Genomic DNA, 16,913 nt, shown 5'->3' on the forward strand with positions numbered 1-16,913 from the left:
GGCTTCATGTTATAAAGTAAATCTAAGCATTAATGCAAGTGAGGTTATGCCCTGCTATTCTTAATCTCTCGTCTTGTGTAAAGGCTATTGTATTTCACATAAAGTTTTTAATTATTTGTGTTAAATAATGTTCATCATAACAATGATCAGAAGAGGAAACCATGCATTTCCTAATGTAAAAAAGCCATAATAGTATAGTTAAATACTACTACTACACTATTCAGTGGTAATGAGTTATTATTCTGAATTTTTCACCAGTATCCTTTCTTGGATGTAATTTTATGTAAAAATGTTAGCGACGGAATATTTGATCATGATGATGGGAAAATAAAGGTGCTTTCCACTTGCACATTACAACATAGTGAAATTCTTTTGTTGCATAGATAAGAGATGATACAGTGACCCTGGAATGCAGAGGGTTAAGGGTCTTGCTCAAGGGTCCAAAAGTGGCAGCAGGGCTTGAACCTCCAATCTTCTGATCAGTATCTCAGAGCTTTAACCACTGAGCTAGCACTTCCCAGATATCTGTGCATTAACCTTTCTGAATAAACTGTTTTTATTTGTATGGGTAAAGACAAACGCTGATGTTAAACACACAGACAAAACTACATTGCAGGCATCTCATGACTCTGATGCTACTTTCACAATTTTTACTATAAATTCTTTATGTTCTTTTTCATACAGACCTTCTATTTCAGTTTCAGTGTGTGTGTGTGTGTGTGTGTGTGTGTGTGTGTGTGTGTGTGTGCAGTAAAACACATGCATTTGCATGACATATGTTCAATCTAAAACTGTGACAGCCTTTTGATTTTAATGGTAAAAAAACTGTAGTTAGATCTATATTTTTGGTCGAAACATAAGATTATTTACTTTCCAACAAAGCTTGTTTCAATATAAACTTGCTTAATATAAATGATTTTATTTCAAATATGTACATGTCGTAAGGGCTTGTTCTTTTTTTATTATGGAATATTTCCTGTCATCCCCCAGCAATCATCATGTAAAAGAGATTTTGGAGAATGTGAAGCTAGTTACTTTAAATAGCGTATACCAAGCATTGAGTTTCATTATTAGCCTCACTTTTCAAAAGCTCTTATAGTCTTGAAAATGCAATGCAAATGTGCAATAAAGTGTAGCTATCACACATCATCATATATGTGTATGTCTATTAAGCTATTAACATTTGCCCAAATTCACTCATATTTTCCTTTACTCAGGGTTCAGCTTGTGTTTATCAAAGGAATGACATACAGTATTTAAAAAAGGTTCTAGCTTGTCCTGTTTTTTTTTTTTTCCAGATTCTGGGTTTTCCCAGAAGCTTCCTAGAATGTGTGTGCATGTGTCTGAGAGAAGAGAGAGAGAGAGAGAGAGAGAGAGAGAGAGAGAGAGAGAGGTGCCAGGAGGTGCATGCTGACTGGTTGGAGTGTAAGTATCTCCTCAGCCATGTTGTTGATTGTGTATCTCAGCAGGAGTTTGGAGCTGTGCAATACACACTCTGAAGGCCATCTGATTAAAATGGAGCAGGTCCTTTCCTCCTCAGCCCTCGCACTCTTCCTCACATTATTCAGCCACTCACTTCCCATGCATTGCTGCACTCTCCTGCCAGCATGCAGGCTTGATTCATTCTGAGATGTTTGAGTGGTTTTAACTTCTTCCATACAGACACCACACACATACATAAACATTTCCTTTATAAATGACAGCCACTGCATAATATTTCTTTTAAGATTGATGATGTACTAGAAGTCTCTTTTGTGTGCATGGTCACATCACATTCTCATGTAAATATATTATATTGAAAAAAGATTGTGGAGCTCAAAGAAATTGCATCATGCAACCTGCTATTAGAGTGTTACAACATATAATAAAGATATTCAAACTTTTATATAATAAGCGAAGGATGATGTGCAAAAAGTCTACTTCCACACTGAGTTAAAGACAGAACAATAGAGAGAGAGAGAGAGAGAGAGAGAGAGAGAGAGAGAGAGAGAGAGAGAGAGAGAAAAAGACATGGAGACAAAGGGAGGTTTCACTGGATTTTGACAGGGTTGGCAAGAGGAGAAGGAGATGAGAGAGGGGAAACTGAATAAGGGAAAGTAGATGAGGACACACACAGTCTGAGGCTGAGTGTAATCTCTTTAGATGGACAGTACGACCAGGTCACAATATGTCTGCAGGTTTTGACATTAAAAAATGCAGCTCATGTAAGCATTTACGTCAATATTGTGTCATACAGCTTGTCCTTTACAATAAGACCCAACAGTCTGCTTAGTCAGATCATTTCAAGCAGCAAGTTCCTACTATGCAATTTAATGCATACCCAAGACAAGTGTGCATTAAGAAATGTGCCAATATAATGTCCAAGAATTGGGCTGAATAAAGGCTTACTGAATAGCTGTCTTCCTTGTTAATAATTAACAAAGAAAATACAGTGACATCAAGCTCCTTGTGTTTATTTCAATATTTAATGCACTCATTTCTTTTTCTACATTTCCTTTCTTTTTTGAATAGCTTTATAAAGGAAAGGTAATTTCCTGTTCAATGCTGCAGTAGATCTGGAACCTATTCCAATGCAATGATGTGGGAATACATCCTGTTTAGGGGACACACACACACACACACACACACACACACACACACACACAGAAACACATGCATATACAATACATTTTATTCCCAAATTCAGGCAATAATTCTAAGCAGTGGAAAGAAACCAGAGAACCAGCAGGAAATGCATATGAACATGACAAACTCCACATATGCAGCAACCCGAACGCAAAATGAAACTGAAGACCCTGAAGCTGTCATGATGCCACCCACCTACTGTATGCAATCCTGTTTCTTTTATTTATACTGTATTTACCACAGTATAAACCCAGAAAAAGATGACATGCACATTGATCCTGGAGAAATTTACAATTACCACTTGGATTTATTACTTTTCCACAGCCACCTAATTTGTCAAAATGTATTGCTGTCTGCATTATTGAAGATCCATGTTGCAAATGTACATAACAAATCAATGGTCATTGGTTGCTGTGTGACTTGATATTCTGTCCATAAGATATCTTTGTTATTATTTGTGTATTTTGCACAAACTATACATTTGTGCTAAAATAGAAGCAAACACATTTGAATACAGTAAACTGATTTTTAAGCAAACTCTGTTTTGGTTGTAAATAATGCATGTTTTTCTTTTGTGCCAGAACATGATGTGTTATTTTCCCAGATTATGTCCAGGTTGTAATAAAAACTCATCTGTGCCATCCAGACCTCCTGAGGCGGCTCTGTGGACGCACAGACTCAGCATTGGGACTAAGGCTGTCGAATGTGCCTGCCAGCCATGAAGAGTGTGTGGCACTATTGTTTTGTCAGTGCTGGCAGCCTCACGTCTAAATGTCATCATGCTGGCCTGAGATGCAGGACGTGACTGCAAGAGAAACACTAATGTCATGATTCACATGGCAGCTGAATTAGAGCCAATTTCAAAGCCACAACTGGCAAAGCAGCTTGGTGGAGCTTATCACAGTGTCTCTTTCATCAGTTATAGAAATTGTGTGTGTGTGTGCTGGATTAAAAAAATAAACCAGAACTGTAATATCCTGTATAAGGGAAATAAAGAGTGTGTGGTTAGTGTTTTTGCTGATAATTGGAGTTGTTCAGAGATTAAAGCTCTAAGTTTCTACAGTGTGATGCAAACCTAGTAATGCAACACTTTAAGAAAAAGATCAAGACATTAATGTCCCCTGAACCATGCAAAAATAATTACAGTTCAAATCTGTTTTTTTTTTTTTAATCAAAATAATGTGTGTATGTATTGTTTGGGATTTAGTATCGTTGCATACATGTCATGGTCTGGGAAAACCCATTGGATTCTGCTACACCCCAAAACTTATTTTTATCAAAACGCTAAACAAATTAACTTCTTTATGTTTTATGTGTGTCAAAATCTTGCTGGTAAGTGTAATTTCCACTCAGTTAATGTCAGGATTTGCTAGCTGTTGTAGCAAAATGGACAAAAGCGCAAGCATTTAGTTTGTAATCAGAGACTGGCTGACAAAAGCTCAGCACCACAGTTAGAATGCAATCTTGCAGTTTTCGAAAACTTTGCATTTTGAACTTTACTTCTGGGAAATGTGTATTAGGGAGCATTGTTATTTCTGATACAGGAAAGTCTGTTGTTTTAAAAACTATATGTAGCAGAGTATTGTCAAAATTTCCATCTGAAGGGTTTTGTCTAATAGATCAAATTGTCAAGCTGTCAAGCAACTCAAAGCTAAAAAAAATAATCCTAAGGGAGGTTGTTGTAGTTTGTGATAGTTTGAAGGACAGAAAAGAAACAAAGTTAAAAAGCGGACTTATGCTCCTTTTAAACAGTTTCCTGAAAACTTCAGATTGTTAGAATGATGTCTTAAAAACTTAAAAAAATAAAAAATGCCATGGTCAAACTTCTCACTTCTACATCGAATTCATAGTGACCCAACAAGTGCTGGAAAAATAGGAGAATTTTCAGCTTTGTGATAAGATCTGTAAAGCACTAAATACAAGTCCATTTTCCAGGAAAAAGATGGAACTTCTGCTTAATTTAAAATCAAGTTCTTTGACAGTAGTTTTTTAGAAAAGTTTAAACAATGTATACAATTAGTCCATCCAAGTTCTGTATTTGCTGTTGTTGCTTAGAGGCACTTTCTTCTTTTGTGTAATGCAATGTAATGGATCATTTCCAATTATTTTAGCCAGAGGTGCCCAAACATTTGTCATATAAATGGCCACATATTAAACCCAATTGAGGTCTGTGTGCCAAAAGTAAATTTGCATTATACCAAACTGTATTATATTAAAATGAAAGTTGCTACGGTGCACCTTCACGTTTCACTATTTATGAATTCATAGCAGTGGCGAAATGCTTGTCTTAGTGCATTTGGTGCCTGGGCCTTTAGTGGGGGTGTACCCGACTTAATCCACCTCTTAATACCACCGCTATCACGTCGCAATTATAAAAACCATCAATACAATACAAAAATATAACAACACGTGGCATTACAGAGAGAGTGGCATTTCGCATATGGAGGGTGAATACCATTTTACTAAAGCAAGCTCCAAGTTCCTAAACTACAACCACAACTGTGCATCTACATCATCTGGAGCAGTTCAGAATCAATATTTGTTTAATAACATGACAAAAACATTAAAATGTTAATAAAATACAACCTACTCACCAGAGACGCAGACTCATAATTTGCACCGCTCCTCAGAGGCTGTAAGCCAATGGTACCGCTCTTATTCACTGGTCTGGAAGTGGCGAAGAAACCCTTTCCCAGGCTGAGACAAGCTAGCTAGCCTCAGGGTGGGCGAACTTCTCTTTACTATGTCTTAAAAAATTTATTTATCTGAGACCAAATCAATTTCTCTTCCTCCGTAGGCATTAAAAAGTCTATCTCAGATGTATTAATGTGTGCAGAGTGCTACAGATGTGTTTTCCCAGTCGAACTTGGCTGTAAAAAGTTATTCTGCTATTCTGGGCCAGCGAGCTAAAATCTGATTGGTTAAAGAAACAGATCCATGGATAATAGAGACTAAGATAAAAAAGGCCAGCAGTTCTGACTTTAAAGGCACTGGGCAGATTAGATTGATATGGCAGCACATAGAGGCTGAAATCTGATTGGACAAAAAGTCTAACATCCACATACATATACTGGAAGCAGTGCAGCCAAGAGAAACGCTAGGAAATGAAGAGAATAAACTGTTGGGAATAAATTATTACAGTTTTATGGAACAAATATTAGAATTTAGGTTGTAAATGTAGGTCAGTGCTTCTGAAAGTGTTTAGGCCAGCAGAGAAGGGTTTGCTAGCCCTGACCGCACACCACCGATATATAGTATATTTAAAGGCGTTCAATACTCAATACATCTATTTAGGCTATGAGCTATACAGCCATGCTTGTAATATCAGTGGATCTAATGAGAGTCATGAAGCTGGTCCTTAGTGTTCCAATTTGGACTAATTAAAATGTAGTTTTCTAATTTTCTCTTCTATTCTCTACTTTTCATTAAATTAACTGTTTTGCAGTGTAAAAATAATACAAATCAAGTTACATTAAATATTTAATTATAAATTATTATCTTTATTCATTCATATACAGTACCAGTCAAATGTTTGGACACACTTTCTACTTTAGTGTTTTTTTTTTCCTCAATTGTTTTTATTATTTTAACATTGTGCATTAGTACTGAAGACATCCAAACTATGAAAGAACATGTATGGAATTATGTAGTAAACATAAAAAAATGTTCCTCAACCCAAAATATGTTTCATATTTTTGATTCTTTAAAGTAGTCACCTTTCTCTTTAAAGACAGCTTTGCACACTCTTGGATTTCTATTAGTTAGCACATGAGGTTGTCACCTGGAATGGTTTCCCAACAATCTTGAGGAGTTCCCAGAAGTGTTGAGTTCTTGTTGGCTGCTTTTTATTTACTCTCCAGTCCAACTCATCCCAAACCATCTTAACTGGATTTCGACTGGGTGATGGAGGAGGCCTAGTCATGCAGCATTCCGTCACTTTGTTTTTAACAAATAGCTCTAAGATGTTTAGGGGTTCATTGTATTGTTGGAAAACAAATTATGATCCCATTAAGTGCAAACCAGATGGGACAACGTGTCACAGCAAAATGCTGTGGTAGCCATGCTGGTTAAGTTGCCCTCTATTTTTACTATATTACTAATAGTGTCACTAGCAAAGCACCCCCAGACTGCTTCACAGTGGGAACCACACATCTAGGAACTGTCCATTCATGCTATACGTCTAATAAATACATGGTGGTTAGAACCAAAAATCTCATCATCAACTGATGTCTATTCCTTGTGTTTATTAGCCCAAGCAAATCTCTTCTGCTTCTTGTTCTTCTGATATAATGTTTTTTTTTTCTCGCAATTTGACTATGAAAAGCCTGACTCATGCAGTCTCCTCTAAATAGTAGATGTTAAAATGTCTGCTGTTGAGATAGGCTGATAATTCTAATACGTTTATTGTTTGCATCAGAGGTAGCTCTTCCTATCCTTGGACAGTCCTTGTAAGAGACTGTTTCATCATAGCGATTGATAGTTTTGGAGACTGCAATGGGAGATACATTTAAAGTTTGTGAGATTTTTTCAGATTGGTTAACTTTTATTTATTTTTATTAATGGTGAACTGTCTTTTCTATTTACTTAACTTAGTGTTTATTTCCATAATATGGATTTGTACATTAGTTGTAGTAATTGCACTAATCAGGCTACTGACTCTGTACTCACCCTTTCTCTGCACAAGACAACTGATGGTCTAAAGTACATTAAGAAGGCAAGAAAGGTTACACATTAACTCTTGACAAGGCACACCTAATGATTGAAAACTGGGAATATATAAGAAAATTAAAGCCATGGCTTAGAATTAGAGAGAAAATTAACATCTTTAGTAACTATGTTTTCCTGGACAGGGTTTCAGTCTAATAAACCCCGTTACATGGAATAAGTGATGGACATGTATTCACACATTCATATACACTAACAGGAAATCATATATTTTGCTGTTTTGATAAGATGACCTGAAGAAAAACACCTGAGCTAAAGGAGCTAAGGATCTTAAAGGATATAACCAAAGCTTAAGTACAGGAACTGAATTAAAACAGAAGCTCATATCAGTGGGAGCATGACTCTGACACAATGTATTTTATTTTTGTAGTACAATTTGTGGTTTTAAAACATACCTATTTTAGCTGTATCCAACATTTATTTTAAAATAATGCCAAAATACTACATAATTTTTAACTCTGTCAAAGTGTGCAAAACAGAACATGCACTTTCACCTATTACTGCTTCATGTATCTTTCCTTGCATCCATAAATCTATCATTGTTTAGAAAAAGATGAAACAGGCTCTCAGACGATCATCAACTCGGACCAAGCATGAAGCAGGGTTACCTGATGATCCTGAGTACACTCATCCATCAGTGACTTTTTATATTTTACAATCTTGTTAATGTCTCTTTTATTTAGTAATCCTGTTAATTACCTGTTAAACATTTATTTAATGTTAAATTTGAATGAAATGCTTATGAGACTTGTTAGCTTTAGCAGTAGGGACAACACAGGAGCTGCTCACAGTCTCATTCTCTGTCCCTTTAAACCAACATCAGGCAGGCTTAATTTTTTAACGCTCCAGTCCACACCACTCCGCAGTCTGAGAGAGAGAGAGAAAAAAAGAGAGTGAGCGAATAGGCAAGGGTGAGGAAAGCAAAGGAACAGAGGAACAAGAGAGGAGAAGGAGTGTCCGTGAGTGATCGAGGGGGGAAAAAGGAGGGATATGAATGACAGAGGGAGGGAATTATAGAAGGGAGGAGGGAAAATGGGAGGGCTTTGAGAAGGAGGGATGGAACAAGAGAAGCATGCTTCCAGTGTTGGCTCACTGATACAGGCAAGAGGGGGAGAGACAGGGAGTCACACGCATACACTCTTTCTGTCACACATGCATGCTTTCACTCTTTCAGACAACACACACACACACACACACACACACACACACACACACACACACACACACACACACACACACACACACACATGTACAGAGTCAAATTCTGTCATAGTTGCCACAGAACCAGAAACCAGGGACTGATGAGAACTGAATCAGAACTATCATAATTGGACCAGCGGGACAAGGTTTCTTTCTTAGGAGCTGTACAGCAGGACCGGTGCTCGGAGATGCCTGACACGTAAAGCCATTCATAAAGTAAGGGACAGAAATCTCCATCCATCCTCTCCACACCTCCCTCTTCCCACTCATCCCTCTTTCATTCATTTTTTTCTCTTTCGTGTCTTGGGGTGGGTGAAGGACACAAGACTGGCTGCTCCTCTGTGCTAGCTGCACACCGTAGTGCACTCGCTCCTCTTTTCCCTCCCATTCATTCTCTGCTCTCTCTCCCTCATTTCTGAATGTCACCTTTGCATGGGGGAGCCTGTGGAATTTACAAACCATTTCCCAGGGGCCAGAGATGGAGCGACCGCTGAGGAGGCTGAAAGAGGACAGAATCAGTCTTCCGTCCAATTCCTTTCATCCTCGCTTCTCACTCTGTCATCCTTTACTCTGGACATGAGCTACTGGCATAGATTGGACCTGGATTAGATTTCTTTTTTTTATGTATCTTCAAATTTATTTCTTTGATTTCAAGTATATTTTGTAAATGAATTGCGGATTTGCCGTGTTTATATTTTTTTGAACATTTTTTGAACATTGCATTTTGCGTTTTTAAAACTGGCTAGTGCAACGATCACCACTGTGAGGTACTGATAACATCTGGATTCAATGTATACCTGAAGTATCTACTTATCTACTCTGTGTGTATGTGTGGAGCTGGGACTTACTGGACAGGACAAGCTGCGACAGGAAAAGAAACACGGACAGGACTTTGCTTGAAAGAAAATTGTTATATTAATGCTTAGCTCTTCCAACAGCAACATGACTCTGATAATAACTCACTGTCATACTCGAGGTCCGACATTGGTATATCCAAGCGACTTCTAAACAACACAACACCAGCAACCCAGCTAAGAACTTCAGCATCAGTAACAACCACCACCCTCCAGAGACTTTTTGAATCTGTTGTTTTTTGGTTGTGCTCCATTGCCCATCTCTGTCCATCATCCTGGGTGGTTGGGCGGCTTGGCGGCTCAGTGACGCCCTCTGTGCCCTTTGGGTGAGCTGGGCACAGCAAGATGGCTGCCCTCGCCAGCTCACTAATCCGGCAGCGCAGGGAAGTGAAGGACCAGCAGGCCAACCGGCAAATCTCCAACAAGCGCAAACCCTGCCCCAAGAGCAACAAGTCTCTATGTCAAAAACAGATCCTCATCCTCATCTCCAAAGTGCGACTATGCGGCAGTCGAGGGAGAAAACTGGAGAAGAGACCAGGTGAGTCCAAAAAAGGCTTCGATTCTACAACTGGCCTCCATTACATGACATTTACATTTATAAAAGACATAGTCAAGATATATGTATAATTTATTTATTAAACTTGAAGCACAAGTAGTAACTACAGTGAAACTAACAGGAGGTTTGTGTAGTTATAAGGGTGAAGAACATTAATCTGGCCATCTTCCAGGTGGTCCAGGTAATTTAATGGAGTTATTTTGAAAAAATACACACTGAGATTTTAATGTTTACACAAGATCATATGTATTTGATTTGAGTATTTTTTTTTTTTGCGATGAAACACTAACAATATAATCATGATCAGAATGTATGTATGCATGATACTCATGATAGAATGGAATCCCATCCAGGGTATTTCAGGGACATGCTCCTGATCCACCATGACCCTGACCAGGGGTTACTGAAGATGACAGATTGAAGTCCAGCTTTCCAAGTCTAATTTAAAGTTGTCCATAAAAAGACATTTGTCTGCTCTGAGTCGTCCTTCTCTCCGCTTGCAGGAAGAGATCATTGTTTTGCTGTAATTTGATTGTCTGATTATTTGCTTTGTGACACAGTACCTTTGAGCTCTCCTGCTGTTTTATGGTCAATGAATGTACTTGACATGTGCGTCCATCATTCACACATACAAAATTTTCACAGTTGCAAATTTTTACAGTCTTTCCCTTTCCCTTTTGCCATGTCTCTTCACGTGTAAGTCATATGCAAACAAGAAACACATACACACGTATGTAGAGAGAGAGAGAGAGAGAGAGAGAGAGAGAGAGATAGATAGATAGATAGATAGATAGATAGATAGATAGATAGATAGATAGATAGATAGATAGATAGATAGATAGATAGATAGTATTACGTGTGTGTGTGTGTGTGTGTGTGTGTGTGTGTGTGTGTGTGTGTGTGTGTGTGTGTGTGTGTGTGTGTGTGTGTGTGTGTACTTGAGTGTTATCTGTTTGTGCAATAAAGCACATCAAGACCTCTACTCTGTTACAATAAATCACTCCCAGCTCTGATGAGTTCATGGTCAGAAACACTGTAAAGAATAGAGGGGGAAGGCCCTCCCGAGCTATACAACATCATGGGAGAAGTGATGTGGAAAAGAAGTGTCTTGGTCAGAGCAGCTCCTCTGTCTCTTGAGACAGCATGATGCATTGTTTATTGTCACCAAACTGGAGTGACCTTACACAGCTCTTGGAAAAAATAGGTGCAGTAGATTAGTTTTAGACCAAGTCTTTGATTTTTAATCAGCCTTCATAATGTGTCTCTGTGCATTCCCATGAGCAACTTAACATATATTTTGCATAAGGATAAAGATTAAAAAAATACATAAATAAATATCTGCAGCAATAATAAACTACAGGAAATTATTTCATTTAGAACAGACACTATAGTATGTGAAAGGGCATTGACCTTGATTCAAAGGTGTTTTATTAGTAACTGCCTGTGCCAGTAGAGGGCACCACTGTGATTAAGGCAAGCTAAGTTCTAGTTATGTCTCTAAAGCATATAGAATCTGAGCTGGATCTGACAAAGCCACACTTTATGCTCTTTAAGTAAATGCTTCAGTCCTGAATATGAGCAATGCCATTTTCTATCTTGAAAAATATTCTTCACATTCCCACAGCTGTTTAAAGCATATGTGTTGGAGGAGATAATCAAATTTCTGTGCCATTTTCTGCAAATGTAAGGAGAAATTCTGTAATTGTAAGGAGAAAAGGACCAATATAATCTTTCCTGTCAAACAATGGCAAAAAGATGTTAATAATAATTTTATTATAGGCAACAAATTAACCACAGAAGGATAATTTCATATAAGGAATTTGAATGGCTTTTTTAAATTATAGATACTATATTACTATATAAAAATATAAAATTAAAATGATTTAACTACAAAATGTACTACTTACTCTTTAGTACAACAGCATTAAGGAATAAAACACACTAAGGTGTGCAGTTACAGAAAAAAAAAAACATTAAAAAAATATATTATACAGGGAAGTATGACTCTTTAATTCTGGATGAAAAACCTTATAATGCCATGTTACTAAGGACTTACTGATGAATGACCATTACAAATCGTTAACACTGGAACACTGGCTATGAAGCCTCGTGTACAATATGCTGAAGTGTATATGATAGACTGTGTGAAAGTGGAAGTTGTGTGTTGGGAAAAATGTTGGGGTGAATGTTGAAGATTGTATGTTGTGTGTTGGGGAGTATGTGGGAGTGTGTCGGGGTGTATGCGTGTGAGTGTGTGTATGTGTGTTGGAGTGTAAACTGGTATTTGTTTTGAAATTTGTATGTTGGGATGTGTGTTGGGGAGTATGTAGGGTGTGTCAGGGTGTATGTGTGTTTTGGGGAGTATGTTGATGTGTATATGTGGAGTGTGTCGGGGTGTATGCGTGTGAGTGTGTGTATGTGTGTTGGGGTGTAAACTGGTATTTGTTTTGAAATTTGTATGTTGGGATGTGTGTTGGGGAGTATGTAGAGGTGTGTCAGGGTGTATGTGTGTGTTTTGGGGAGTATGTTGGTGTGTATATTGGGGTGTATGTTGGATGTGTGTTGAAGTGTGCATATTATTGGGGTATATGTGGGGATGTCTGTTGGAAAGTAGTTTGGGGTATATTGCTTTATAAGGAATTCCTTTACACCTGCACATTTGTGCAGTGAAATGCGAAAAATATGCAGATGCACTTAATGTTCACATCAAACATGAGAATGTATCTTTGACTTGGATTGTTATCAGATCAGCTGGTTTGAGTATTTTGAAACTGCTGATCTTCTGGGAATTTCATGCATAACAGTTTAGAGAATGTAACAGTTCTGTGCTGCCAGGACAGAAGAAATCAAACCAATTACTTTTTACAACCATAGTGAGCAGAAAAGCATCTCAGCATGCAAAAAAACCCACAAACCGTGTAGTGGGTGTGCTACAACAACAGAAGACCACATTGGGTTCCTCTTCTGTCAGCCAGAAAAAGAATCTGAGACTGTCATAAGCAAAGGCTCACCCAGGCATCACAGTTGAAGAATCACCTGCTTTTTGTCAGTTTTCTCAAAAATCAAATGATTCTAAAACACTTAAACCAGCCGATCTGACACTAACAACCACATCACAGTTAAAGTCAGAGCTCACACTACCACACCCCCTTCTTCTGATGTTTCTTGTGTACATTAACTGAAGCTCTTGATCTGCATCTGCATGAGTTTTTGACATTGCACTGCTTGAACATTTGCATTGATTGATTGATTGTTTAATTGGCTGATCAGGTCCATAATCTACAAAGGTCATATCCAGTGGCACCAACAAAGTCTACAAGTCTACACAAGTCTAAAGATTTAAATCTCTTTAGTTAATTTACCCACACACGCGCACGCACACACACGCGCGCGCGCACACGCACGCACACACACACACACACTCACAAACGCTCATGCACATTTCACACAGATGCATCAGTTCAGAGGGTCAGGCTCTGTGTAGCTTTGTGTCTCTGTTGGTATAGTAATGACAGTCATGTGGCAAGTTCATTATGGTAATTATGAGGGAAACCATCCTCCCGTAGTAAAGCATCTGGCGCAGATGAGTGCCGAGTGCAGAGCCTTATTTCCCAGCTAAAATACTACATCAGTCACCTGGACAGTGCCTGGACAAAGATTTAATTCTCCTTAGAACAGTGTATGGATCAGCATAAACTCTTCCAAAGTGCTGTGGTTATTCAGTTATTGTTTTATTATGTGGATGATAGACGGGGGTTTGCATCAGAGAGATAAAGAGCGAGAGGTAGAGAGAGAGGGAAGGAGAGAGAGAGAGAGAGAGAGAGAGAGAGAGGGAGAGTTGTGGGTAATTTTGTAATAAACTCCTTTGATAATGCAGACATTTTTCTCTGTTTCTCTCTCTCTCTCTCTCTCTCTCTCTCTCCATCTTTACTTTTCTGTCACTGGGTGAGCAAGAGAAATTGTATCGCAAAAAAGTAATCCCTCATTCTAACTCCCTTTCAGTCCTGTCAGAGAACTTTAAGTTTACTCCAGCTTGTTAAACTTAGATTGTAAAGAAATGGGTAGGTGTTTGGTGTGTGTGTGTGTGTGTGTGTGTGTGTGTGTGTGTGTGTGTGCCTGGTCCAGGACTAGCTCTAGCTCAGCAAGGGGACTCTGTGTGTGTATGTGTGTGTCGGTGGGGAGTGGGTAGGTCACTGTGACTGTTCAGTGATTTTATTGATTGAGTTTCTGATCTTTTACTGCTCACAGATTTATCTTCACCTGCAGGATGCAAGTCTGGGTGTGCTGCTCAGCATGGAACAAGTGCTGTCACAAGCCAGAAGAATGTGTGTGTGTGTGTGTGTGTGTGTGTGTGTGTGTGTGTGTGTGTGTGTGTGTGTGCCTGCCTTTTTTTGTTCTGGATGATTTAGCTGATCTGAATTGGGGTCTGATAAAGAGCAGAAAACACACACACACACACACACACACACACACACACACACACACACACACACACACACACACACACTAACCATAACCTTAACCTTAATAACCCCAAAGACCCATTACTCTTGTATTTAGTGTTTGTATTTATTTATTTAAAAAAAAAAGCTGCATTTATTTTTGGATTAAAAATAGATGATTTTATTAAGGACCAGCTACAAATCTTCCCATAACTCTAACACTAAAGACGTATATATGAGTAGGGAAATGTGTATAGGATTGAAGAGGCAAAATAATGTTAAATGTTAATAAGTGCTACAGCAGCAATACAGTACACCTTAACAAGGATCTGTAAAAAAAAGAAAAAAAAAAGAAAGATAACAGTAAAATTATGAAAAAGAGAAAAGAGGGACTTTAATTGGAACATTTGGGACATAGGGTTCCCATAACGCTTCATCTCTTGTCTCAAAGAGTAACAAACATATGACACAAATAGACACACACACACACCCACACACACACACACACACACACACACACACACACACACACACACACACACACACACACACACGCACACACACAGACACGCACACACACACACCAACTCATAAAAAAGGTGATGACATTTCAGTGACATTTAAGCATTTGCAGGATTAAAATACAATGGAACACTGGAGTCACTGGTGTGCAATGCATCCAGAGGGTGACCTGCATCTTATTTACATTACGTAACCTCACTGGCTTTATTTGTCTACCCCTCACAAATAAGATAACTGAACCTTTTTGTCTTGCTGAGGTTGTACTCAAGGATATATCTCTTGTTCCTTTATGTGAATGTGAAATTCTTTCAAAACTTTTTTGTATGTACTAATTAAGACCCCAAAGTGATACCAAAGATCTTATTATCCTTTTGAGCTTACACTATATTCACTTTTCCTGAAAAGTTATATGTAATTATATAAAATTATAGGATTTTAAGCCAGTGACAAAAAAGTAGGAACAAACACAACAACAATGCAACACTAGTACTGATACTGATACCCTACTTAAATAATCACTGCTCACGTGGGTTGGCTGCATGTTTAACATCTTGGCTTTAATGAGAGCATTTTTCTGAACCGGCAGGTTCGTTCTGAACGGTCTCTCTGAGAACTGTTTTATGTTTACTCCGGCTGAAATAGTTTTTATTACCTCTAGTGAAATGCTCTGAAACGTGAAACACACACACACACACACACACACACACACACACACACACACACACACACACCTGTTTTTTCATGAATCTATGAAATTTACTAACCGCATCATCACTCACACACCTGCTGCAGTGGTGTCATTGTGTTTCAGAAGGGTATTAAGTTTTGCTTTTTTTATACAGGCGCAACTTCAAATATAGACAGATTTCTTTCACACACTCTGCCAAGAGTGTTGTAGTGTCTGAGTCTCTCTCCATCTAAGGCAGATGGAGGTCAGCAAAGTGCCAAACTGTTTAATCTAAATACTTGGAAAATACACTTAAATGTTGGGTGACAAAATACCTGGCTGTAGCTCTATTTCTTTTGAAATAAATCAACTCAAAATGACCCAGCTCAGCTTCTGGGACCATCACAGCAATATATGTGCATGTATTGTGAAAAACTTCACAGATTTTTTTTTTACTTTTATTTATCAAATAAAACAACAAAATGACTATTAATTGTTTCAATTATCCCATTAAATGATCCAAGCTAAATACACCATTGGTGTAATGGTGTAATGGCCCTCAAAATAATTAGCTAAAGATGAAAAGTAAATCAATAAATAAATAAATACACAAGCATTGAACATCTTTTTTTAAATAATTGTATAAAATGATGTTTTTGGATCAAGGCTTTAAGAGGTGAAACTTAAAAAATCCTTAACGGTTGTCATTAACTTTACACCATGCATAAGTGAAGCTCCCACATTTGAGCGCATAATTACTGGGCTTTTAAACCCATGGAAATACACACACTGGTTCTCCTAGATTTCCTAGTTCCCTGAACAGTCATAGCTCTGTGTAGATGTGTAAAGAACAGATAAAAGTTTACATTTATTTTATTTGTATAGCACTTATCCCAATGGACATTGTCTCAAAGCAGCTTGACAGAACTTAAGAATTAAAGGGAACTATGTGTATGTATCCCTGATGAGCAGCCTGGGGCAACTGTGGCAAGAAAAAACTCCCTTAGATGAATGTGAAAGAAACCTTGAGAGGAACCAGACTCAAAAGGGGAACCCATCCTTATTCGGGTGATATCAAGAGTGTGATTATAAATCTTAAAACATTACGAAACACTGGAGAGTGACAAATACCATGAGTACTGGAGTGTGTGTAATTATGAGTAACGTCCTTTCTACAGTCTTATACAGTCAGTTGAGGTTGTGGAACCAGGAGCTACTGAGCAACTCATAAAATAGCTCAACATTTGAGATCATCAAAGATCCAACACTGACTCCTCCATGCCAGAGCCTTTAAAAATGTAAATGTTCAAACTCTACATGAA

At 38.1% G+C, this 16,913-nt stretch overlaps 1 protein-coding gene across 2 annotated transcripts in view; it reads left to right on the top strand.

The window, feature by feature from the left end:
* Positions 1-8,465: 8,465 nt before the first annotated feature.
* fgf11a (fibroblast growth factor 11a) overlaps positions 8,466-16,913 on the top strand; it is a 72,314-nt gene continuing 63,866 nt past the window's right edge. Inside the window, exon 1 of one of the 2 annotated variants that reach the window (XM_046851647.1) lies at positions 8,466-9,942. In XM_046851647.1, coding sequence (XP_046707603.1) covers positions 9,750-9,942 — 193 coding nt within the window. In that variant the 5' untranslated portion in view covers positions 8,466-9,749. The remainder of the gene's footprint in view (positions 9,943-16,913) is intronic. The other variant, XM_046851648.1, reaches the window with a different exon arrangement.

Source organism: Silurus meridionalis, chromosome 6, assembly GCF_014805685.1.
Source record: "Silurus meridionalis isolate SWU-2019-XX chromosome 6, ASM1480568v1, whole genome shotgun sequence".
In the NCBI taxonomy this organism is placed as follows: Eukaryota; Metazoa; Chordata; class Actinopteri; order Siluriformes; family Siluridae; genus Silurus; species Silurus meridionalis.